The sequence below is a fragment of the Salvelinus namaycush genome, unplaced genomic scaffold (assembly GCF_016432855.1).
Source record: "Salvelinus namaycush isolate Seneca unplaced genomic scaffold, SaNama_1.0 Scaffold329, whole genome shotgun sequence".
Taxonomy (NCBI): domain Eukaryota; kingdom Metazoa; phylum Chordata; class Actinopteri; order Salmoniformes; family Salmonidae; genus Salvelinus; species Salvelinus namaycush.
Genome location: NW_024060219.1, coordinates 90,274 through 117,784, shown reverse-complemented (window position 1 = coordinate 117,784; position 27,511 = coordinate 90,274). Strand labels below are relative to the sequence as shown.

Genomic DNA, 27,511 nt, shown 5'->3' with positions numbered 1-27,511 from the left:
GAATTGAATTGAATTGAGAGCGAGACAATAGAGAGACAGCAGAGAGAGACAGAGAGAGAGAGAGCGGAGGTGGCAGTCAGGTTTGAGACTGAGTCTCTCCTGTGGATTTAGGCAATGTGTTAAGAGAGTGACAGCGTCTTCACATTTGATGCGTTTGTCAACACAATGTACCCGAAACAGTTTTTTCCTACTAAGGCTGAATTAGTAAAAGTTTTCTTACAGACCCAGGATGACAACTGTATTGACACCAGTGGCCATTGTGTGATTATTTCAAATCAAAGTTTATTTGTCAAGTACTCAGATTAGCAGATGTTAAAGCAGGTGCAGTGTAATGTCTAATAGTACAATACTAATACACAAATAAAAAATATTAAGAAATATCAGAAAGAGATTCAGATTCCGGAATATAAATGCGTGGTGTGTATAGACAGTATGGAACACATATAAGTAGGAAAAAGGTATAGTTATATGGATGAGCTATGTCCAGAATACAGTATGTACTGTACATATGAAGTTTTATTTATTTAATCATTTTATTTTTTTTATTTCTCCTTTATTTTCTCCCCCCTCTCTCGCTCTCACAGTAACCAGTTAGGCCAGTTGAGAACAAGTTCTCATTTAGAACTTGCTACCTGGCCAAGATAAAGCAAAGCAGTGAGACAAAAACAACACCACAGAGTTACACATGGAATAAATAAACGTACAGTCAATAACACAATAGAAAAGTCTATATACAGTGTGTGCAAATGAAGTAAGATTAGAGAGGTAAGGGAATAAATAGGCCATAGTGGTGAAGTAATTACAATTCAGCAAATAAACACTGGAGTGATAGATGTGCAGAAGATGAGTGTGCAAGTAGAAATACTGGGGTGCAAAAAAATGTACAATAACAATATGGGGATGAGGTAGTTGGGTTGGGCTAATTACAGATGGGCTGTGTACAGGTGCAATGATCTGTAAGCTGCTCTGACAGCTGATGCTTAAAGTTAGTGAGGGAGATATAAGTCTCCAGCTTCAGTGATTTTTTTGCAATTCGTGACAGTCATTGGCAGCAGAGAACTGGGGGTGACCAGTGAAATATACAGTGGGGAGAAGAAGTATTTGATACACTGCCGATTTTGCTAGTTTTCCTACGTACAAAGCATGTAGAGGTCTGTAATTTTTATCATAGGTACACTTCAACTGTGAGAGACGGAATCTAAAACAAAAATCCAGAAAATCACATTGTATGATTTTTAAGTAATTAATTAGCATTTTATTGCATGACATAAGTATTTGATCACCTACCAACCAGTAAGAATTCCGGCTCTCACAGACCTGTTATTTTTTTTTTAAGAAGCCCTCCTGTTCTCCACTCATTACCTGTATTAACTGCACCTGTTTGAACTCGTTACCTGTATAAAAGACACCTGTCCACACAATCAATCAATCGCTTCATTGCACTCACCTGGACTCCTTCACTTTATCGATTGCTTTCTCTATATCTGTCTATTCCCATTTACACTCTGTTTGATCCCCGTGTCAGCATTAATATCGTTATGTTTCCGCTGTCCGTGTTTTGTTTCATGTCTGTTATTTATTAAATATTCACTGTATGTACTTGCTTCGCGTCTCCAAGCGTCTGTCCTCACAAAAATGATGTAAACATTATTAAAGTGACCAGTGTTCAATGACTCAACACGAAGTGAACAAAACATTCCATGACATAGACTGACCAGGTGAAACCAGGTGAAAGCTATTATCTCTTATTAATGTCTCTTGTTAAATCCACTTCAATCAGCGTACAGTAGTTGAAGTGGAATAACCCTCGCAAGGCTGCAGGCCCAGACGGCATTCCCAGCCGCGTCCTCAGAGCATGCGCAGACCAGCTGGCTGGTGTGTTTACGGACATATTCAATCAATCCTTATCCCAGTCTGCTGTTTCCACATGCTTCAAGAGGGCCACCATTGTTCCTGTTCCCAAGAAAGCTAAGGTAACTGAGCTAAACGACTACCGCCCCGTAGCACTCACTTCCGTCATCATGAAGTGCTTTGAGAGACTAGTCAAGGACCATATCACCTCCACCCTACCGGACACCCTAGACCCACTCCAATTTGCTTACCGACCCAATAGGTCCACAGACGACGCAATCGCAACCACACTGCACACTGCCCTAACCCATCTGGACAAGAGGAATACCTATGTGAGAATGCTGTTCATCGACTACAGCTCAGCATTTAACACCATAGTACCCTCCAAACTCGTCATCAAGCTCGAGACCCTGGGTCTCGACCCCGCCCTGTGCAACTGGGTCCTGGACTTCCTGACGGGCCGCCCCCAGGTGGTGAGGGTAGGTAACAACATCTCCACCCCGCTGATCCTCAACACTGGGGCTCCACAAGGGTGCGTTCTGAGCCCTCTCCTGTACTCCCTGTTCACCCACGACTGCGTGGCCATGCACGCCTCCAACTCAATCATCAAGTTTGCGGATGACACTACAGTGGTAGGCTTGATTACCAACAACAACGAGACAGCCTACAGGGAGGAGGTGAGGGCCCTCGGAGTGTGGTGTCAGGAAAATAACCTCACACTCAACGTCAACAAAACAAAGGAGATGATTGTGGACTTCAGGAAACAGCAGAGGGAGCACCCCCCTATCCACATCGACGGGTCAGTAGTGGAGAAGGTGGAAAGTTTTAAGTTCCTCGGTGTACACATCACGGACAAACTGAATTGGTCCACCCACACAGACAGCGTTGTGAAGAAGGCGCAGCAGCGCCTCTTCAACCTCAGGAGGCTGAAGAAATTCGGCTTGTCACCAAAAGCACTCACAAACTTCTACAGATGCACAATCGAGAGCATCCTGTCGGGCTGTATCACCGCCTGGTACGGCAACTGCTCCGCCCACAACCGTAAGGCTCTCCAGAGGGTAGTGAGGTCTGCACAACGCATCACCGGGGGCAAACTACCTGCCCTCCAGGACACCTACACCACCCGATGTCACAGGAAGGCCATAAAGATCATCAAGGACAACAACCACCCAAGCCACTGCCTGTTCACCCCGCTATCATCCAGAAGGCGAGGTCAGTACAGGTGCATCAAAGCAGGGACCGAGAGACTGAAAAACAGCTTCTATCTCAAGGCCATCAGACTGTTAAACAGCCACCACTAACATTTAGCGGCCGCTGCCAACATACTGACTCAACTCCAGCCACTTTAATAATGGGAATTGATGGAAATTATGTAAAAATGTACCACTAGCCACTTTAAACAATGCCACTTAATATAATGTTTACATACCCTACATTACTCATCTCATATGTATATGTATATACTGTACTCTATATCATCTACTGCATCTTGCCATCTCTATGTAATACATGTATCACTAGCCACTTTAAACTATGCCACTTTATGTTTACATACCCTACATTACTCATCTCATATGTATATACTGTACTCTATACCATCTACTGCATCTTGCCTATGCCGTTCTGTACCATCACTCATTCATATATCTTTATGTACATATTCTTTATCCCTTTACACTTGTGTGTATAAGGTAGTAGTTGTGGAATTGTTAGGTTAGATTACTTGTTGGTTATTACTGCATTGTCGGAACTAGAAGCACAAGCATTTCGCTACACTCGCATTAACATCTGCTAACCATGTGTATGTGACAAATACAATTTGATTTGATTTGATTTGAAATGGTCCACCCAAACAGACACTGTGGTGAAGAAGGCGCAACAGTGCCTCTTCAACTTCAGGAGGCTGAAGAAATTTGGCTTGTCACCTAAAACCCTCACAACCTTTTACAGATGCACAACTGAGAGCATCCTGTCGGGCTGTATCACCGCCTGGTACGGCAACTGCACCACCCACAACCGCAGGGCTCTCAAGAGGGTGGTGCAGTCTTCCCAATGCATCACCGGGGGCAAACTAACTGCCCTCCAGGACACCTTCAGCACCCGATGTCACAGGAAGACCAAAAAGATCATCAAGGACAACAACCACCCGAGCCCCTGCCTGTTCACCCCGCTATCACCCAGAAGGCGAGGTCAGTACAGGTGCATCAAAGCTTCTACTGTATTTGAGTCTGTGCCACTCTGACATTGCTCGTCCAAATATTTATATATTTTTAATTCCATTCCTTTACTTTAGATTTGCGTTGGTTGTGAAATTGGTTGTGAAATTGGTAGATGTTACTTGTTAGATATTACTTGTTAGATATTATTGCACTGTAGGCATAGACTAGGAACCACTGGCCAATTTAAGGAATGGAACACTAGTCACTTTAATAATGTTTACATATCTGGCATTACTCATCTCATATGTATATACTGTATTCTATACTATTCTACTGTATCTTAATCCGTTCCGCTCTGATATCGCTCGTCCTTATGAATATAGTATTAATTCATTCCTACTTAGATTTGTGTGTATTGGGTATGTGTTGTGTAATTTGTTAAATATTACTTGTTAGATATTACTGCACTGTCGGAGCTAGAAGCACAAGCATTTTAGTACCCCCGCAATAACATCTGCTAATCACATGTATGTGACCAATAAGATCTTATTTGATATGGAGAAACTTCTGTTGGGTTGAAAGAGAGAAAAAATAGGGCCCTGTAAAATCTGTGTTGCGGAGAACGCAGAAGGAATCAACAATATTCAAAAACGTATTGAACTTAGTAGGAAATTAACTAAATGTATTGAACTCTGCAATCTCTGCATGCTACAGAAACATCACTAACCAAACACCGGTCTCTGATTGGTGCACAGTTTAATTAAAGGGTAACTACAAAAATCCAAATTTCTTAGGTTTTTCTCATACCTCAAAACTGATGTGGTTTAACCGTTGTTGTGGACTTACAACATCCAATGTTGTTTTTCTATTTTTTAAAAAGTGTGATTTTGAGAGGGAAAAGCTACAAAAAAAACAGGTAAAAACTGAAACCTGGAGAAACAAAACAGCGAAAACAGATTATTATTTTTTTTTTTTAAGGAATAATGTGGATTTTGGATAAAATGAATATTCAAATTGTGTTGACACATTTTATTCAACATGGTGAAAGACCTCGGTCTCTCAAATAACATCATATTTTTGTTTTGGTAACAACTATTGTACTGTGGGCTTGACATGAGTCTCTGCTGTATACAGAGGAGAATTTACAACGGAAAAACCTTCAAACACGTCACTTGGGGCAACTTGTCATACTTGAGAAAAAAATGTAACGGGTCCACATTTCTCTGAAAGTAAGGTTGGAACAAAATGCAGTGAAAAAATATATACTATTTTCACCTTGACAGTTTTCCTACCATGCAAATTTGATAATAACAGCGAGCTAATTTGTGTCCTGATTCTGTGATGATTCCGTTGTAATTACTGATGTCATGCTGATGTCCCTCAGAGCAGACGACTCCCTGTCACCACACGCTGGTACCATCACTTACTGCAAGCATCTGAAGGCATCAGACAACACGTGTGCCGGTGTGTCACACCTCATGCATTTAGTCACGAGCTTAAATTCACTATGGCATGATGGGAAAAACAACAAACATCAGCAAAAACAACCAGCAAAGACAACCTATAGTAGCTACATCAAGATCAGATCAGTATTTGGACATTTTTTGTCGTTTGGTCTGATCCTGACCCAAAGCTTAATGTTAAATCAAAGTTATTTTACTACGACTAAAACCACCTACTAATATAATCCGTGCTTAACAGGGATTTTCCTTGATAAATAAGGGGCTTAGGTGGTGGGCAGGGGGCGTGGCAATGGGTGCGGTCGGCCTGTCGGAGTGGCTGAATTTTAGAGAACACTTTAGTGGCCTCCATCTTGTTGGTGCAGAGAAATGTTTGCATTTTTAACCCAATTTTCTGCAATTCCACATATTTTTCCATGAAGCTGAGAATTTTTTGTTGTTGTTGCAGTTTTAAAGATAATTTCCTGCAACTCTTGGTATTTTGCTAATGCTGTGTTCTTTAGCTGAAACATAATTAAAAAATATATAGGTCCATTTATTTATTTTTGACACTGTTCGGACTTAGGTGGCCTGAAAAAAATGCTTAGGTGGGCCCAGCCCAAGGATTTCACCGGCAGAACAACGTCCTGGTTGAATTGGACTGGGACTCATTTTGAGTGGTACTGTTTATATATGGTACTGTTAATATATGGTACTGGTTATATATGGTACTGTTAATATATGGTACTGTTTATATATGGTACTGTTAATATATGGTACTGTTAATATATGGTACTGTTAATATATGGTACTGTTAATATATGGTACTGTTAATATATGGTACTGTTTATATATGGTACTGTTAATATATGGTACTGTTAATATATGGTACTGTTAATATATGGTACTGTTTATATATGGTACTGTTTATATATGGTACTGTTAATATATGGTACTGTTTATATATGGTACTGTTTATATATGGTACTGTTAATATATGGTACTGTTTATATATGGTACTGTTTATATATGGTACTGTTAATATATGGTACTGTTAATATATGGTACTGGTTATATATGGTACTGTTAATATATGGTACTGTATATATATGGTACTGTTTATATATGGTACTGTTAATATATGGTACTGTTTATATATGGTACTGTTAATATATGGTACTGTTTATATATGGTACTGTATATATATGGTACTGTTAATATATGGTACTGTTTATATATGGTACTGTATATATATGGTACTGTTTATATATGGTACTGTTAATATATGGTACTGTTTATATATGGTACTGTTAATATATGGTACTGCTAATATATGGTACTGTTAATATATGGTATTGTTTATATATGGTACTGTTAATATATGGTACTGTTAATATATGGTACTGTTAATATATGGTACTGTTAATATATGGTACTGGTTATATATGGTACTGTTAATATATGGTACCGTTTATATATGGTACTGTTAATATATGGTACTGTTAATATATGGTACTGTTAATATATGGTACTGGTTATATATGGTACTGTTAATATATGGTACTGTTAATATATGGTACTGTTAATATATGGTACTGTTAATATATGGTACTGTTTATATATGGTACTGTTAATATATGGTACTCTTTATATATGGTACTGTTAATATATGGTACTGTTAATATATGGTACTGTTAATATATGGTACTGTTAATATATGGTACTGGTAATATATGGTACTCTTTATATATGGTACTTTTTATATATGGTACTGTTTATATTTAGGTGCATGAGCTCCAGCAAGTTAATATTCTGTAAAAAAGTACAAGAACTCAAACACACACAAAAAATAAAAATAAAAGTTGTAAACTCAGTTCTAGTGAGCTCCAAGTAACGAAAGGTAAGAGGTCAGACGAACTGGTAGAGAACAAACATAGTTTTTAATAACAAGTCAGTTTGTTTTACCTTCGATCCCACCGCTGACACCACATGACGGCCCCTCTCTCGCTACATCAAAATAATTGCGGCTAATTCCTAATTCCAAACGCCTCCACTCCCAACCATCTCTCCCCTGAGCAGAAAATTGAAAAAAAAGGGATAAAAAAAAAAAAGCAAAGGAAGGAGAAGGAAGGTTTGAGAAGAAAGGATGAAGCTGTTATTAAAAGAGGTGGTGCCACGGGGGTCTGGGGGAGCCTGCAGGGTAGAACCTGTATACACACACAAACACACACACACACACACACACACACACACACACACACACACACACACACACACACACACACACACACACACACACACACACACACACACACACACACACACACACACAGGTGACCGGCTGCTCTTCCCGGCCGATATATTTTCACCCCTCCTCTCCTCCTCCTCTGCTGCACTCTTCCCCAGCTCTCCGTGTGACGCCAACTAATTATGGAGGATTGACTTGGCATCGACTGGATTGTGACCTGAAATTCAGATACATTTTTTTTTCTCTGTGTGTATGTGTGTGTCTCTGTCAGTCTGTCTGTGTGTGTGTGTGTGTCGCCCTGATCAAAGACATCAATTGCTTCTTTTAAGCAGTGACGTAAATCACTTAACTGATTTCAGAGGCATATCTGGGTAAAGATGATCTGCTATGGGGTAGAACCTCCTGAGAACACAGTCATTCTCACTCACGTATTACTATAACATGGTGCAAACAAGGTTGCAACTACATGTATACAAGTGAAAGCGTACCTCTATATGATATAATAACGTGTATATGTGTATACAATATGTGAGCTCTAGCCCAAGGTACAGGTGAGGAGAGAGGAGGAGAGGAGGACGGAGGAGGAAGGAGAGGAGGAGGAGGAGAGAGGAGGAGGAGAGGAGGAGGAGAGGAGGAGGAGAGGAGGAGGAAGAGAGAGGAGGAGGAGAGGAGGAGGAGAGGAGGAGGAAGAGGGAATAGGAGGGAGAAGAGGAGGAAGAGGAGAGGAGGAGGAGAGGAGGAGTACAGAGAAAGAGGAGGAGAGGAGAGAGGAGGAGGAGGAGAGGAGGTAGAGGAGAGAGAAAGAGAAGGAGAGGAGGAGGAAAGGGGAGGAGAAGAGGTGGAAGAGGAGGAGGAGGAGAGGAGGAGGAGGAAGAGGAAGATGAGGAGGATGAGGAAGAGGAGGAGGAGAGGGGAGGAGAGGAGGAGGAGGAAGAGAATGAGGAGGAATATGAGGAAGAGGAGGAGAGGAGGAAGAGAAGGAGGAGAGGGGAGGAGAGGAGGAGGAGGAATAGGATGAGGAGGAAGATGAGGAAGAGGAGGAGAGGAGGAAGAGAAGGAGAGGAGGAGGAGAGGAGGAAGAGGAGGAGGATGAGGAAGAGGAGGAGAAAGAGGATGAGGAGAGGAGGAGGAGGAAGATGAGGAGGAGAGGGGAGGAGAGGAGGAGGAGGAAGAGGAGGAGGATGAGGAAGAGGAGGAGGAGAGGAGGAGGAGGAAGAGGATGAGGGAGAGGAGGGGAAAACTGAGTGATTGAGAGACGTGAACGAGAGGATATAATGTTCCAGACAATCTGCTTCCAAAAGAGACCAAAAACAATTTATTTATTTTTTAGGTATATCAACATGTATTATTAAGATGCATGCCTGAGAGTGAAGAGGCGTCTTCTGGCCACGGATGTGATGAGGGGCCATTTTAAACATTAGTTATAAACATGACTGACTGATAGACATGACTGACTTAATCCTTTTACAGGGACAGCTAGCGGAGAGAGGGCCCTCTGGGAAAAAATGTGTGTGTGTGTGTGTGTGTGTGTGTGTGTGTGTGTGTGTGTGTGTGTGTGTGTGTGTGTGTGTGTGTGTGTGTGTGTCTCAAAGCCTTCTGGTAAAACATGCTCTCAATAAAGTGTCTATATGTCATCCTCACGGAGATTAGCTAACCAACGTCAAAATATCATTTTATAAAGATGAGTAATTACACAAATATGAATATATATATACATATATATATAAAATCATTGCCTATCGCTTTATCTACAAATGATCATATTTAAGAGATATATAGATATAACTTATATATCGTGAACTGTGTTAAAGTATTTTGAACTGAAGGCTGATTGAAGAAGCTTAACATATGACATCTAATATTGAACGAAGTGTGTTAATATTCAGTGAAGCTGAGAGGAAAACTGACATTTGGAGGCTCTCGACACGTCGTTGGTTTTTAATGAAGTGATGTGATCGTTTGATGTTTTATTTTCCCTCCTTCCTGTATCACAGCCAAACATCTGCTGGTGTGTGTGTGTGTGTGTGTGAGTGTGTGTGTGTGTGTGTGTGTGTGTGTGTGTGTGTGTGTGTGTGTGTGTGTGTGTGTGTGTGTGTGTGTGTGTCAGTTAGTTAATAGTCAAAAGTCTGGAGCAGTGTTACCTCGCAAACCGATCAGACATCAAATGAAGCCTCAGTCACACCTTTTCCTATTGGTCTCTACAGATACCCCTGAGCTTTTCCTATTGGTCTCTACAGATGCCCCCTGACCTTTTCCTATTGGTCTCTACAGATGCCCCTGATCTTTTCCTATTGGTCTCTACAGATGCCCCTGACCTTTTCCTATTGGTCTCTACAGATGCCCCTGACCTTTTCCTATTGGTCTCTGGAGATGCAGCCTGACCTTTCCTATTGGTCTCTGGAGATACAGCCTGACCTTTCCTATTGGTCTCTGGAGATACAGCCTGACCTTTCCTATTGGTCTCTGGAGATGCAGACAGAATGATCAACATGACTCATACCCTGGAGAGACATAATTATTTCATGGGCCTTGTTGTCACGTATCCTTGGGACATCCCTACCCCATTGGAGGTGACATTTAAAATGGTTAAGGTAAAGATTAAGGTTAAAGTAAGGGTTATGGTTAGGGTAGGGATTATGGTTAGGGTAGGGTTCAGGTTATGGTAAGGGTAGGGGTTAAGGTTAGGGTATGGGTTAAGGTTATGGTAAGGGTAGGGGGTAAGGTTAGGGTAGGGTTAAGGTTATGGTAAGGGTAAGGGTTAAGGTTAGGGTGGGTTAAGGTTATGGTAAGGGTAAGGGTTAAGGTTAGGGTAGGGTTAAGGTTAAGGTTATGGTAAGGGTAAGGGTTACGGTTAGGGTAGGGTTAAGGTTATGGTAAGGGTAGGGGTTAAGGTTAGGGTAAGGGTAGGGGTTAAGGTTAGGGTATGGGTTAAGGTTAGGGTAAGGTAAAGGTTAGGGTAAGGTAAAGGTTAGGGTAAGGGTTAGGGTAGGGGTTAAGGTTAAGGTAAGGGTTAGGGTAGGGGTTAAGGTTAGGTTAGGGGTTAAGGTTAGGGTAGAGGCATCCCAAAGAGCCTAGATCACACTCTTAATTTTGTCCCCAAAAAAACAGTCTTTTCTCTAGAGGTTAGGATTATAACATGTCCATATCAAAACACCAGTCTGTTCTCTAGAGGTTAGGATTATAACATGTCCATATCAAAACACCAGTCTTTTCTCTAGAGGTTAGGATTATAACATGTCCATATCAAAACACCAGTCTGTTCTCTAGAGGTTAGGATTATAACATGTCCATATCAAAACACCAGTCTTTTCTCTAGAGGTTAGGATTATAACATGTCCATATCAAAACACCAGTCTGTTCTCTAGAGGTTAGGATTATAACATGTCCATATCAAAACACCAGTCTGTTCTCTAGAGGTTAGGATTATAACATGTCCATATCAAAACACCAGTCTTTTCTCTAGAGGTTAGGATTATAACATGTCCATATCAAAACACCAGTCTGTTCTCTAGAGGTTAGGATTATAACATGTCCATATCAAAACACCAGCCCTTTCTCTAGAGATTAGGATTATAACATGTCCATATCAAAACACCAGTCTTTTCTCTAGAGGTTAGGATTATAACATGTCCATATCAAAACACCAGTCTGTTCTCTAGAGGTTAGGATTATAACATGTCCATATCAAAACACCAGTCTTTTCTCTAGAGGTTAGGATTATAACATGTCCATATCAAAACACCAGTCTGTTCTCTAGAGGTTAGGATTATAACATGTCCATATCAAAACACCAGTCTGTTCTCTAGAGGTTAGGATTATAACATGTCCATATCAAAACACCAGTCTTTTCTCTAGAGGTTAGGATTATAACATGTCCATATCAAAACACCAGTCTTTTCTCTAGAGGTTAGGATTATAACATGTCCATATCAAAACACCAGTCTTTTCTCTAGAGGTTAGGATTATAACATGTCCATATCAAAACACCAGTCTGTTCTCTAGAGGTTAGGATTATAACATGTCCATATCAAAACACCAGTCTGTTCTCTAGTGGTTAGGATTATAACATGTCCATATCAAAACACCAGTCTGTTCTCTAGAGGTTAGGATTATAACATGTCCATATCAAAACACCAGTCTGTTCTCTAGAGGTTAGGATTATAACATGTCCATATCAAAACACCAGTCTTTTCTCTAGAGGTTAGGATTATAACATGTCCATATCAAAACACCAGTCTGTTCTCTAGAGGTTAGGATTATAACATGTCCATATCAAAACACCAGCCCTTTCTCTAGAGATTAGGATTATAACATGTCCATATCAAAACACCAGTCTTTTCTCTAGAGGTTAGGATTATAACATGTCCATATCAAACCACCAGTCTTTTCTCTAGAGGTTAGGATTATAACATGTCCATATCAAAACACCAGTCTGTTCTCTAGAGGTTAGGATTATAACATGTCCATATCAAAACACCAGTCTTTTCTCTAGAGGTTAGGATTATAACATGTCCATATCAAAACACCAGTCTGTTCTCTAGAGGTTAGGATTATAACATGTCCATATCACAACACCAGTCTGTTCTCTAGAGGTTAGGATTATAACATGTCCATATCAAAACACCAGTCTTTTCTCTAGAGGTTAGGATTATAACATGTCCATATCAAAACACCAGTCTGTTCTCTAGAGGTTAGGATTATAACATGTCCATATCAAAACACCAGTCTTTTCTCTAAAGGTTAGGATTATAACATGTCCATATCAAAACACCAGTCTGTTCTCTAGAGGTTAGGATTATAACATGTCCATATCAAAACACCAGTCTTTTCTCTAGAGGTTAGGATTATAACATGTCCATATCAAAACACCAGTCTTTTCTCTAGAGGTTAGGATTATAACATGTCCATATCAAAACACCAGTCTGTTCTCTAGAGGTTAGGATTATAACATGTCCATATGAAAACACCAGTCTTTTCTCTAGTGGTTAGGATTATAACATGTCCACATCAAAACACCAGTCTTTTCTCTAGTGGTTAGGATTATAACATGTCCATATCAAAACACCAGTCTTTTCTCTAGAGGTTAGGATTATAACATGTCCATATCAAAACACCAGTCTGTTCTCTAGTGGTTAGGATTATAACATGTCCATATCAAAACACCAGTCTTTTCTCTAGAGGTTAGGATTATAACATGTCCATATCAAAACACCAGTCTTTTCTCTAGAGGTTAGGATTATAACATGTCCATATCAAAACACCAGTCTTTTCTCTAGAGGTTAGGATTATAACATGTCCATATCAAAACACCAGTCTTTTCTCTAGAGGTTAGGATTATAACATGTCCATATCAAAACACCAGTCTTTTCTCTAGAGGTTAGGATTATAACATGTCCATATCAAAACACCAGTCTTTTCTCTAGAGGTTAGGATTATAACATGTCCATATCAAAACACCAGTCTTTTCTCTAGAGGTTAGGATTATAACATGTCCATATCAAAACACCAGTCTTTTCTCTAGAGGTTAGGATTATAACATGTCCATATCAAAACACCAGTCCTTTCTCTTTCTCGGTGAACACAGTGAAAATTAGCTATTGATACCCCCCCCCCCCCCCCCCTCCCCCCTGTTAGATTAATTAGCAAACCACATTCACCACATTAGCATCCAATCATCCTCTGACTAACCGGTAAGAAAGTGAACCGTGAGGCCCAATCCCTAAGTTCTGATCTCCAAAGAGGGAACTGGAGTAGAGTCTTTGTTCTGTGCAAGAAGGGGGGTTGAGTGCTGGGTTCTAGCGGTAAATGAAGGACTAACCCAGCACGCTAATTAATGACAGTGTTTGATTCACGCTGTTTGTGTTAATTATAATTAGGTGTTAGTAATTAAAATGTGTAGAACAGCCTTTGTTAAAGTACGAGACGCGACATGTCAGAGTAAATGTACAATTCTTTCATTAATTACTAGAATTGATTTTGGCCAAGTACAACAGTGCTCTCTCTGCTTAGCAGCGGTGTCTCTGCGCGGGAGGGAGATGCCCGTGTGCTTCACCGTTTGGCTGATCTTCTTTCTGCAGTTTGACTTCAAGATCACTCTGCGATCCACACGCTGCAAGCGTTGTCGTTCAGCAGCAGATGATGCGCTGTCAGCCACTGACTTGTCATTCCCACTCGCCGTCACTCACCGCCGTCATCAAAATGGACTCAAACTAGCAACAAGTTCTGAGCTCAAAAACGTCATGAAACGCAAAGACAGCCATGAGTTTTCTAGATCTTGGTTTAACGCAAACGTTGAGAAATAAAGAGGAGCGCTCACAGTGTGTTTTGTGGTTAGTAAGACACGTCCTGACCTAAAATCTACAAATGGACAACCCCTCATAGCCTGGTTCCTCTCCAGGTTTCTTCCTAGGTTTTGGCCTTTCTAGGGAGTTTTCCCCTAGCCACCGTGCTTCTACACCTGCATTGCTTGCTGTTTGTGGTTTTAGGCTGGGATTCTGTACAGCACTTTGTGATATCAGCTGATATAAGAAGGGCTTTATAAATACATTTGATTTGATAACGATTAACCCAGGGAGTTCTTTCAGAACAGAGCAGAAAGGAAACAGTGCTTCGACAGTGGAAGAGTAAGTCAGCTAGCAAGGCATTGTTGTCATTTTACAACAGGTGATGTTAAGCAGAAATAAGGGAACACTATCTTTCATAATAGTAGATGTGAGTTTCTCTTTCAAACAATCCCCTAGTACACAGCTAACAGCTAACTCGCTAACGTTAGCCAAAACAAGCTAGCTAGCTAGTGATAGTGCAACCCTTAGTAACAGTGCATATGAAGATGACACATGATCAGGCCTATTGTTCATCTTACTATAGAAATTATTGTTGAAAACAAGTCTAGGTTGGAAGTGTTGCTGTTAAAAATACAATTATACCGTTTTTTTCTGAACTGGAAAAAAATGATTTAACACATCAAACAGCAAACTTGGTTTCAATAAAAAGATAAAGCAACACCTCGCAGCACAATGCCTCTCCCCTATTTGATCTAGACAGTTTGTGTGTCTGTATTGATATGTAGGCTACGTTTGTCTCCTTAAAAAATGTACAGTTGAAGTTGGAAGTTTACATACACTTACGTTGGAGTCATTAAAACTCGTTTTTCAACCACTCCACACATTTCTTGTTAAACTATAGTTTTGACAAGTTGGTTAGGAAATCTACTTTGTGCATGACATAGGAAGTAATTTTTCCAACAATTGTTTACAGACAGATTAATTCACTTATATTTCACTGTATCACAATTCCAGTGGGAGAGAAGTTTACATACACTAAGTTGACTGTGCCTTTACACAGCCTGGAAAATTCCAGAAAATGATGGTATGGCTTTAGAAGCTTCTGTTAGGCTAATTGACATCATTTGAGTCAATTGGAGGTGTACCTGTGGATGTATTTCAAGGCCTACCTTCAAACTCAGTGCCTCTTTGCTTGACATCATGGGAAAATCAAAAGAAATCAGCCAAGACCTCAGGAAAAAAATTGTAGACCTCCACAAGTCTGGTTCATCCTTGGGAGCAATTTCCAAACGCCTGAAGGTACCACGTTCATCTGTACAAACAATGGTACGCAAGTATAAACACCATGGGACCACGCAGCCGCCATACCGCTCAGGAAGGAGACGCGTTCTGTCTCCTAGATATGAACGTACTTTGGTTTGAAAAGTGCAAATCAATCCCAGAACAACAGCAAAGGACCTTGTAACGATGCTGGTGGAAACAGGTACAAAAGTATCTATACCCACAGTAAAACGAGTCCTATATCGACATAACCTGAAAGGCCGCTCAGCAAGGAAGAAGCCACTGCTCCAAAACCGCCATAAAAAATCCAGACTACGGTTTGCAACTGCACATGGGGACAAAGATCGTACTTTTTGGAGAAATGTCCTCTGGTCTGATGAAACAAAAATAGAACTGTTTGGACATAATGACCATCGTTATGTTTGGAGGAAAAAGGGGGAGGCTTGCAGGCCGAAGAACACCATCCCAACCATAAAGCATGGGGTTGGAAGCATCATGTTGTGGGGGTGCTTTGCTGCAGGAGGGACTGGTACACTTGACATAATAGATGGCATCATGATAAGGGAAAATTATGTGGATATATTGAAGCAACATCTCAAGATATCAGTCAGGAAGTTAAAGCTTGGTCACAAATGGGTCTTCCAAATGGACAATGACCCCAAGCATACTTCCAAAGTTGTGGAAAAATGGCTTAAGGACAACAAAGTCAAGGTATTGGAGTGGCCATCACAAAGCCCTGACCTCAAACCTATAGAACATTTGTGGGCAGAACTGAAAAAGCGTGTGCGAGCAAGGAGGCCTACAAACCTGACACCAGCTCTGTCAGGAGGAATGGACCAAAATTCACCCAACTTATTGTGGGAAGCTTGATACGTTTGCCCCAAGTTAAACAATTTAAAGGCAATGCTACCAAATACTAATTGAGTGTATGTAAACTTCTGACCCACTGGGAATGTCATGAAAGAAATTAAAGCGGAACTAAATCATACTCTCTACTATTATTCTGACATTTCACATTCTTATAATAAAGTGGTGATCCTAACTGACCCAAGACAGGGAATCTTTGCTATGATTAAATTTTAGAGAGTGTGAAAAACGGAGTTTAAATGTATTTGGCTAAGGTGTAAACTTCAGACTTCAACCGTATGTAGTTCTGTCCTTGAGCTGTTCTTGTCTAATGATGTTCTGTATTATGTTTCATGTTTTGTGTGGACCCCAGGAAGAGTAGCTGCTGCTTTTGCAACAGATAATGGGGATCCTAAAAAAATATACCAAATACAAAATGTAGACCCGAACACACACACACACACACACACACACACACAACCACACACACACACACACACACACACACACACACACACACACACACACAACCGATAAGATAAATCAAGAGTAGGTCATATTTAGATGTTTTATTTAACATGATAGTTCATTGTAGGTGGCTTTTGACAAAATGCTTTCTCTGCCCCTCTAACAGGCATTCAAAGGGAACAGAGCTATCCTCAAAGCTTCATACAAGGTGATCCTAAATATAGCCAAGGCAAAGAAGCCCCCACAATATAGGAGATGAGATCGTTGAACCCTGCCTGAGTGATGTCTCAGTGTTACTCTTGGATGAGGAGGCAGCGATAAAGGTGGAATCAGTCCCACTTTCCAATGACACAGCGGGCACTAGAATAAGACATATGTCAGTTGACATACAAGCATCTGGAATAAAAAATAAATAAATGAAAACGGCAATGCTCTCTTCAGTTAGATGAGTCAGTGGATGTGGCTGGAATTCCACAGTTGATGGTATAAGCATTATGTATTATGATATCCAGGAGGATTCCAGGAGGACTCCAGAAGTTATTCAGGAGGAATCCAGAAGTTATTCAGGAGGAATTCAGGAGGAATCCAGGAGGAATTCAGGAGGAATTCAGGAGGAATCCAGAAGTTATTCAGGAGGAATCCAGGAGGAATCCGGGAGGAATTCAAGAGGAATTCAGGAGGAATCCAGGAGGAATCCAGGAGGAATCCATGAGGAATCCAGGAGGAATCCGGGAGGAATCCAGGAGGAATTCAGGAGGAATCCAGAAGTTATTCAGGAGGAATTCAGGAGGAATCCAGAAGTTATTCAGGAGGAATTCAGGAGGAATCCAGGAGGAATCCAGAAGTTATTCAGGAGGAATCCAGGAGGAATTCAGGAGGAATCCAGGAGGAATTCAGTAGGAATCCATGAGGAATCCAGGAGGAATTCAGGAGGAATCCAGGAGGAATTCAGTAGGAATCCAGGAGGAATTCAGGAGGAATCCAGGAGGAATCCATGAGGAATCCAGGAGGAATCCGGGAGGAATCCAGTAGGAATCCAGGAGGAATCCAGTAGGAATTCAGGAGGAATTCGGGAGGAATTCGAGAGGAATTCGGGAGGAATCCAGTAGGAATCCAGGAGGAATTCGGGAGGAATCCAGGAGGAATCCAGTAGGAATCCAGGAGGAATCCAGTAGGAATTCAGGAGGAATTCGGGAGGAATTCGAGAGGAATTCGGGAGGAATCCAGGAGGATTCCAGGAGGAATTCGGGAGGAATCCAGGAGGAATCGAATTCGGGAGGAATCCAGGAGGAATTCAGGAGGAATCCAGGAGGAATTCAGTAGGAATCCAGGAGGAATTCGGGAGGAATCCAGGAGGAATTCAGGAGGAATCCTGGAGGAATCCGGGAGGAATCCAGGAGGAATTCGGGAGGAATCCAGGAGGAATTCAGGAGGAATCCTGGAGGAATCCGGGAGGAATCCAGGAGGAATTCGGGAGGAATCCAGGAGGAATTCAGTAGGAATCCAGGAGGAATTCGGGAGGAATTCGGGAGGAATCCGGGAGGAATTCAGGAGGAATTCGGGAGGAATTCGGGAGGAATCCAGGAGGAATCCAGGAGGAATCCAGGAGGAATTCAGGAGGAATTCAGGAGGAATTCGGGAGGAATTCGGGAGGAATCCGGGAGGAATCCAGGAGGATTCCAGGAGGAATTCAGGAGGAATTTCTTTGCTTTGACCATTTACAAACAACAACAAGGGGGAGAGGACAAGTGCCTTAATGTGTTTTAGACCCCAGGCAGAGTAGCTGCTGCCTTGGCAGGAAATAATGGGGATCCGTACACTCTACTCATAGACTGTTCTCTCTGCTACCGGTAAGAGGTACCGGAGCGACAAGTCTAGGTCCAAGAGGCTTCTAAACAGCTTCTAACCCCAAGCCATAAGACACCTGAACATCTAATCAAATGGCTACCCAGACTATTTCCATCCCCCCTCCTCCTCTTTACACCGCTGCTACTCTCTGTTGTCATCTATGCATAGTCACTTTAATAAATCTACATACATGTACAAATTAAATCAACTAACCGGTGCCCCAGCACATTAACTCTGTACCAGTTCCCCCTGTATATAGCCTCCACATTGACTCTGTACCGGTACCCCCTGTATATAGCCTCCACATTGACTCTGTACCAGTACCCCCTGTATATAGCCTCCACATTGACTCTGTACCAGTACCCCCTGTATATAGCCTCCACATTAACTCTGTACCGGTACCCCCTGTATATAGCCTCCACATTGACTCTGTACCGGTACCCCCCTGTATATAGCCTCCACATTGACTCTGTACCAGTACCCCCTGTATATAGCCTCCACATTGACTCTGTACCAGTACCCCCTGTATATAGCCTCCACATTAACTCTGTACCGGGACCCCCTGTATATAGCTTCCACATTGACTCTGTACCGGTACCCCCTGTATATAGCCTCCACATTGACTCTGTACCGTAACACCCTGTATATAGCCTCCACATTGACTCTGTACCGGTACCCCCTGTATATAGCCTCCACATTGACTCTGTACCGATACCCCCTGTATATAGCCTTCACATTGACTCTGTACCGGTACCCACTGTATATAGCCTCCACATTGGCTCTGTACCGATACCCCCTGTATATAGCCTTCACATTGACTCTGTACCGGTACCCCCTGTATATAGCCTCCACATTGACTCTGTACCGTAACACCCTGTATATAGCCTCCACATTGACTCTGTACCGTAACACCCTGTATATAGCCTCCACATTGACTCTGTACCGTAACACCCTGTATATAGCCTCCACATTGACTCTGTACCGTAACACCCTGTATATAGCCTCCACATTGACTCTGTACCGTAACACCCTGTATATAGCCTCCACATTGACTCTGTACCGTAACACCCTGTATATAGCATCCACATTGACTCTGTACCTGTACCCCCATGTATATAGCCTCCACATTGACTCTGTACCGATACCCCCTGTATATAGCCTTCACATTGACTCTGTACCGGTACCCACTGTATATAGCCTCCACATTGACTCTGTACCGTAACACCCTGTATATAGCCTCCACATTGACTCTGTACCGTAACACCCTGTATATAGCATCCACATTGACTCTGTACCTGTACCCCCATGTATATAGTCTCGCTATTGTTATTTTACTACTGCTCTTTAATTACTTTTATTTCTTATTCTTATCCATATTTTTTAAACTGCATTGTTGGTTAAGGGCTCATAAGTAAGCATTTCACTCTAAGGTCTACACCTGTTGTATTCGGCACATGTGACTAATACAATTTGATTTGATTTGAACTAATGGGGATCCATTAAAACCCCCAGGAAGAGCAGCTCATTTCTTAGCAGGAACTAATGTGGATCCATAATTAACACAATTATTTTTTAACCCCAGGAAGAGTAGCTGCTGCCTTGACAGGAACTAATGGGGATCCATAATAAACCCTAGGAAGTGTAGCTGCTGCTTTGACAGGAACTAACGGGGATCCATAATAAACCCCAGGAAGAGTAGCTGCTGCTTTGACAGGAACTAATGGGGATCCATAATAAACCCCAGGAAGTGTAGCTGCTGCTTTGACAGGAACTAATGGGGATCCATAATAAACCCCAGGAAGTGTAGCTGCTGCTTTGACAGGAACTAACGGGGATCCATAATAAACCCCAGGAAGAGTAGCTGCTGCTTTGACAGGAACTAATGGGGATCCATAATAAACCCCAGGAAGTGTAGCTGCTGCTTTGACAGGAACTAACGGGGATCCATAATAAACCCCAGGAAGAGTAGCTGCTGCTTTGACAGGAACTAATGGGGATTATTCTGCCCTTGAGTTGTGTTCCCATGCAAAACTAGACAGATAGCTAACAACTAAGTCTTCAATAAAACTCCCAAGGCGTGACTTTTCTTGAATGAATATATTGAAAACGTTTATGTTGTAAAACTGCAAAATACAGAAAAGAATATACTTTAGTATTCAATTCAGACCGACATACTGTAGCTGTACATTATACATTTGAAGTTGCATGAATACAAAGCACGTGCTAAGGTACCATGCATCTGGCATGATGCCAAACCATATAGCTAATTGTTACTCATATGGTAATTGACTAACTCCTTTCATTACTCTAATAATGTACAACCATCTATGTAGAATAACAAAGCATATTACACTAGAATCGGTAACAAAACTACAGTATTGTATATTTTACAATTCGTTTGCATGACGCACGAGCAAAGCAATACAGCTAACGGCATACATGAAAGGCATTGCAATTTGTGTGAGTAAATGCAACCAACCAACATTGATATGTAAACAACTCTATCAATAACAAGATTATCATCACTAGCTAAATGCTTGAATCGAACTTACAAACAAATATTTTCCAAGGCTGAAGCGTGACAAGAAATAACTACACTGAAAGACCTGCACTGTAGCGTTGTTTTTAGCTGCTTCTATGCGTGCAGAACGAATTCTCTACTTCCTGTTTGCGTACATTCTAAGTACCAGAAAGCTCCACTAGGGGGCAAATAACACCATGGAACACAATGAAAATCCATCTTAACCATTTGTAATAAAATAATCTGTTACCTTCTAACAGGATGGCAGCACAGGGATCCATAATAAACCCCAGGAAGAGTAGCTGCTGCTTTGACAGGAACTAATGGGGATCCATAATAAATACAAATACACTCACACAGTTCTGGGTTGCTCATCTACAGCAGAAAGCAGTAGATGTTCTGATCCAGTTTGGCACCACATACAGGGCATTCGGGAAAGTAATCAGCCCCCTTGACTTTTTCCTAATTTTGTTACGTTACAGCCTTATTCTAAAATTAATTAAATCATTTTTTCCCCTCATCAACTTACACACAATACCCCATAAGGACAAAGCAAAACCATAATTTTTTTACATTTTGCAAATATATTAAATGTATCAACTCAGTACTTTGTTGAAGCACCTTTGGCAGCGATTACAGCCTTGAGTCTTTTTGGGTATGACGCTACAAGCTTGGCAGACCTGTATTTGGGGAGTTTCTCCCATTCTTTTCTGCAGATCCTCTCAAGCTCTGTCTGGTTGGATGGGGAGCGTTGCTGCACGGTTATGTTCAAATGTTCGATCGAGATCAAGTCCAGGCTCTTGCTGGACCTCTCAAGGACGTTCAGAGACTTGTCCCTATGCCACTCCTGTGTTGTCTTGGCTGTGTGCTTGGTTTCATCAGACCAGATAATGTTGTTTCTCATGGTCGGAGATTCCTTTAGATGACTTTTGGCAAACTCCAAGCGGGCTGTCATGTGCTTTTTACTGAGGAGTGGCTTCCATCTGGCCACTCTACCATAAAGGCCTGATTGGTGGAGTGCTGCAGAGATAGTTGTCATTCTGGAAGTTTCTCCCATCTCCAAAGAGGAACTCTGGAGCTCTGTCAGAGTGAACATCGGGTTCTTCAACTCCCTGACCAAGGCCCTTCTCCCTCGATTACTCAGTTTGGCCAGGCGGCCAGCTCTAGGAAGAGTCTTGGTGGTTCCAAACTTCTTCCATTTAAGAATGATGGAGGCCACTGTGTTCTTGGAGACCTTCAATGCTGCAGACATTTTTTATACCCTTCCCCAGATTTGTGCCTCGATACAATCCTGTCTCGGACCTCTACGGACAATTCTTTCCACCTCATGGCTTGGTTTTTGCTTTGACATGCACTTCAACTGTGGGACCTTATATAGACAGGTGTGTGCCTTTCCAAATCATGTCCAATCAATTGAATTTACCACAGGTGGACTCCAATCAAGTTGTAGAAACATCTTAAGGATGATTAATGGAAACAGGATGCACCTGAGCTCAATTTCGAGTCTAATAGCAAAGTGTCTGAAATCTTATGTAAATAAGGTATTTCAGTAGTTTTCTTTTATAGAAATGTGTGTGCGTGCGTGTGTGTACCATCCTACCTGACAGGCGCCCCTCGGCTCTGTGCCGGTTTCAGCAGGACAGTCACTGTGCTGTCTGTCTGGTTCAGAGATGTCTCCTGGTCATAGGCTGGCATGGAGGGAGCTAGAAGGACAACATGAACATACTACCTCAGTCTCCTGGGATTAAGGTCTAGGTGTATAGGGGCTAGGTGTCTAGGGGCTAGGTCTATAGGGGCTAGGTGTCTAGGGGCTAGGTGTCTAGGGGCTAGGTGTCTAGGGGCTAGGTGTCTAGGGGCTAGGTGTCTAGGAGCTAGGTGTCTAGGGGCTAGGTGTCTAGGGGCTAGGTGTCTAGGAGCTAGGTGTCTAGGGGCTAGGTGTCTAGGGGCTAGGTCTATAGGGGCCAGGTGTCTAGGGGCTAGGTGTCTAGGAGCTAGGTGTCTAGGGGCTAGGTGTCTAGCGGCTAGGTGTCTAGGGGCTAGGTGTCTAGGGGCTAGGTGTCTAGGGGCTAGGTGTCTAGGGGCTAGGTGTCTAGCGGCTAGGTGTCTAGGGGCTAGGTGTCTAGGGGCTAGGTGTCTAGGGGCTAGGTGTCTAGGGGCTAGGTGTCTAGGGGCTAGGTGTCTAGGAGCTAGGTGTCAAGGAGCTAGGTGTCTAGGGGCTAGGTGTCTAGGGGCTAGGTGTCTAGCGGCTAGGTGTCTAGGGGCTAGGTGTCTAGGGGCTAGGTCTATAGGGGCCAGGTGTCTAGGGGCTAGGTGTCTAGGAGATAGGTGTCTAGGGGCTAGGTGTCTAGGGGCTAGGTGTCTAGGAGCTAGGTGTCTAGGGGCTAGGTGTCTAGGGGCTAGGTGTCTAGGAGCTAGGTCTATAGGGGCTAGGGTTCTAGGGGCTAGGTGTCTAGGAGCTAGGTGTCTAGGGGCTAGGTGTCTAGGAGCTAGGTGTCTAGGGGCTAGGTGTCTAGGAGCTAGGTGTCTAGGGGCTAGGTGTCTAGGGGCTAGGTGTCTAGGGGCTAGGTGTCTAGGGGCTAGGTGTCTAGGGACTAGGTGTCAAGGGGCTAGGTGTCTAGGAGCTAGGTGTCTAGGGGCTAGGTGTCTAGGGGCTAGGTGTCTAGGAGCTAGGTGTCTAGGGGCTAGGGTTCTAGGGGCTAGGTGTCTAGGAGCTAGGTGTCTAGGGGCTAGGTGTCTAGGGGCTAGGTGTCTAGGAGCTAGGTGTCTAGGGGCTAGGGTTCTAGGGGCTAGGTGTCTAGGAGCTAGGTGTCTAGGAGCTAGGTGTCTAGGGGCTAGGGTTCTAGGGGCTAGGTGTCTAGGGACTAGGTGTCTAGGGGGTAGGTGTCTAGGAGCTATGTGTCTAGGGGCTAGGTGTCTAGGAGCTAGGTGTCTAGGGAATAGGTGTCTAGGGGGTAGGTATTAGCATTATTTTTTTGTAGCATACTATACAGCTCATAATTTGTATTATTTATTTATTTTTGCACATTTTTATCAAGGATGTCAATAATCTCGGACCCCACTGTATATATGTCAAAATAACTGCCCTTTTCTTTTCCGTTGAATTTCAAAATTCTGATGTAGCATTCGAGCCAAAGCGTTTGCCCACCCATGGTCTAGTTTCTAGGGCCTAGGTGTCTAGGTGTCTAGAAGCTAGGTGTCTGGGAGCTAGGTCTCTAGGGGATAGGTGTCTAGGTGTCTAAGAGCTAGATGTCTGGGAGCTAGGTGTCTAGGGGATAGGTGTCTATGAGCTAGGTGTCTAGGTGTCTAAGAGCTAGGTGACTGGGAGCTAGGTGTCTAGGTGTCTAAGAGCTAGATGTCTGGGAGCTAGGTGTCTAGGGGATAGGTGTCTATGAGCTAGGTGTCTAGGTGTCTAAGAGCTAGATGTCTGGGAGCTAGGTGTCTAGGGGATAGGTGTCTAGGAGCTAGGTGTCTACCTGTCTAAGAGCTAGGTCTCTAGGAGCTAGGTGTCTAGGAGCTAGGTGTCTAGGAGCTAGGTGTCTAGGAGCTAGGTGGCTAGGTGGCTAGGTGTCTAGGAGCTAGGTGTCTAGGTGTCTAGGAGCTAGGTGTCTAGGAGCTATGTGTCTAGGAGCTAGGTGTCTAGGTGTCTAGGAGCTAGGTGTCTAGGAGCTAGGTGTCTAGGTGTCTAGGAGCTAGGTGACTAGGTGTCTAGGAGCTAGGTGTCTAGGTGTTTAGGAGCTAGGTGTCTAGGTGTCTAGGAGCTAGATGTCTGGGAGCTAGGTGTCTAGGGGATAGGTGTCTAGGTGTCTAGGAGCTAGGTGTCTAGAAGCTAGGTGTCTAGGTGTCTAGGAGCTAGGTGTCTAGGTGTCTAGGAGCTAGGTGTCTAGGAGCTAGGTGTCTAGGGGATAGGTGTCTAGGTGTCTAGGAGCTAGGTGTCTAGGAGCTAGGAGTCTAGGTGTCTAGGAGCTAGGTGTCTAGGAACTAGGTGTCTAGGAGCTAGGTGTCTAGGGGATAGGTGTCTAGGTGTCTAGGAGCTAGGTGTCTAGGTGTCTAGGGGATAGGAGCTAGGTGTCTAGGGACTAGGGACTGACCTGAGATCTTGGTGGTGAACTGTGTGATGACTGGTGTAGGTGTCTAGGAGCTAAGTGTCTAGGAGCTAGGTGTCTAGGAGCTAGGTGTCTAGGGACTAGGGACTGACCTGATATCTTGGTGGTGAACTGTGTGATGACTGGTGGACCATATCCCTTGGCGGTGGAGGCTCGGAGGGTGAACGAGTACGTGGATCCTGGGTACAGCCCCAGGAAGATGTGGCTGGTCTCATTGCTGTGTTTCAGGACCTTCCCACTCTGGTTGGAGAGATCCAGCTCTGGGTCAAAGGAGCTCACCGTCTTGTAGGAGATCTGGAAACAGACAGACACAGACAGACAGACAGACAGACAGACAGAGACAGACAGACAGACAGACAGACAGACAGACAGACAGACAGACAGACAGACAGACAGACAGACAGACAGACAGACAGACAGACAGACAGACAGAGAGAGACAGACATACAGACAGACAGACAGACAGAGACAAACAGACAGAGACAAACAGACAAACAGACAGAGGGAATATGATAGTTATTTTGGTCTGTTTCTATACCTTGACAGTGTACTGCATATGCACACGGAGAGACTGCAATCTGCTTGTGGACAATGAGATTGGCATTCTCACTTTTTTTTTTTTTTACCTTTATTTAACTAGGCAAGTCAGTTAAGAACACATTATTATTTACAATGACGGCCTAGGAACAGTGGGTGAACTGCTTTGTTCAAGGGCAGAATGACAGATTTTCACCTTGTCAGTTCGGGGATTTGATTGTGCAACCTTTCGGTTACTAGCCCAACGCTCTAACCACTAGGCTACCTGCCACCCTTACGCTCTAACCACTAGGCGACCTGCCACCTCTACACTCTAACCACTAGGCTACCTGCCACCTCTACACTCTAACCACTAGGCTACCTGCCGCCCCTACACTCTAACCGCTAGGCTACCCTGCCACCCCTCCACTCTAACCACTAGGCTACCTGCCACCTCTACACTCTAACCACTAGGCTACCTGCCGCCCCTACACTCTAACCACTAGACTACCTGCCCCCCTACACTCTAACCACTAGACTACCTGCCGCCCTTACGCTCTAACCACAAGGCTACCTGCCACCCCTCCACTCTAACCACTAGGGTACCTGCCACCCTTACGCTCTAACCATTAGGCTACCTGCCACCCTTACGCTCTAACCACTAGGCTACCTGCCGCCCCTACACTCTAACCACTAGGCTACCTGCCCCCCCCTACACTCTAACCACTAGGCTACCTGCCCCCCTACACTCTAACCACTAGGCTACCTGCCACCTCTACACTCTAACCACTAGGCTACCTGCCGCCCCTACACTCTAACCGCTAGGCTACCCTGCCACCCCTCCACTCTAACCACTAGGCTACCTGCCACCTCTACACTCTAACCACTAGGCTACCTGCCGCCCCTACACTCTAACCACTAGACTACCTGCCCCCCTACACTCTAACCACTAGACTACCTGCCGCCCTTACGCTCTAACCACAAGGCTACCTGCCACCCCTCCACTCTAACCACTAGGGTACCTGCCACCCTTACGCTCTAACCATTAGGCTACCTGCCACCCTTACGCTCTAACCACTAGGCTACCTGCCACCCCTCCACTCTAACCACTAGGCTACCTGCCGCCCCTACACTCTAACCACTAGGCTACCTGCCCCCCCTACACTCTAACCACTAGGCTACCTGCCGCCCTTACGCTCTAACCACCAGGCTACCTGCCCCCCTACACTCTAACCACTAGGCTACCTGCCACCTCTGCACTCTAACCACTAGGCTACCTGCCGCCCCAACACTCTAACCACTAGGTTACCTGCTGCCCCTACACTCTAACCACTAGACTACCTGCCACCTCTACACTCTAACCACTAGACTACCTGCCCCCCCTACACTCTAACCACTAGGCTACCTGCCTCCCTACACTCTAACCACTAGACTACCTGCCTCCCTACACTCTAACCACTAGGCTACCTGCCACCCCTACACTCTAACCACTAGACTACCTGCCACCTCTACACTCTAACCACTAGGCTACCTTCCCCCCCTACACTCTAACCACTAGGCTACCTGCCGCCCCTACACTCTAACCACTAGGCTACCTGCCCCCCCTACACTCTAACCACTAGACTACCTGCTCCCCTACACTCTAACCACTAGACTACCTGCCACCTCTACACTCTAACCACTAGACTACCTGACCCCCCCTACACTCTAACCACTAGGCTACCTGCAGTCCCTACACTCTAACCACTAGGCGACCTGCCACCTCTACCCTCTAACCACTAGACTACCTGTCACCTCTACACTCTAACCACTAGACTACCTGCCACCTCTACAGTCTAACCACTAGGCTACCTGCCGCCTCTACACTCTAACGACTAGACTACCTGTCACCTCTACACTCTAACCACTAGGCTACCTGCCGTCCCTACACTCTAACCACTAGGCTAC

General features: G+C 43.7%; 1 protein-coding gene across 1 annotated transcript in view; it reads right to left on the bottom strand.

The window, feature by feature from the left end:
* LOC120040143 (receptor-type tyrosine-protein phosphatase mu-like) overlaps positions 1–27,511 on the bottom strand; it is a gene marked incomplete at both ends in the record, with an annotated part of 207,391 nt that overhangs the window by 107,213 nt on the left and 72,667 nt on the right. Inside the window, 2 exons of the mRNA XM_038985393.1 lie at positions 22,546–22,648; positions 25,141–25,342. Coding sequence (XP_038841321.1) covers positions 22,546–22,648; positions 25,141–25,342 — 305 coding nt within the window. The remainder of the gene's footprint in view (positions 1–22,545; positions 22,649–25,140; positions 25,343–27,511) is intronic.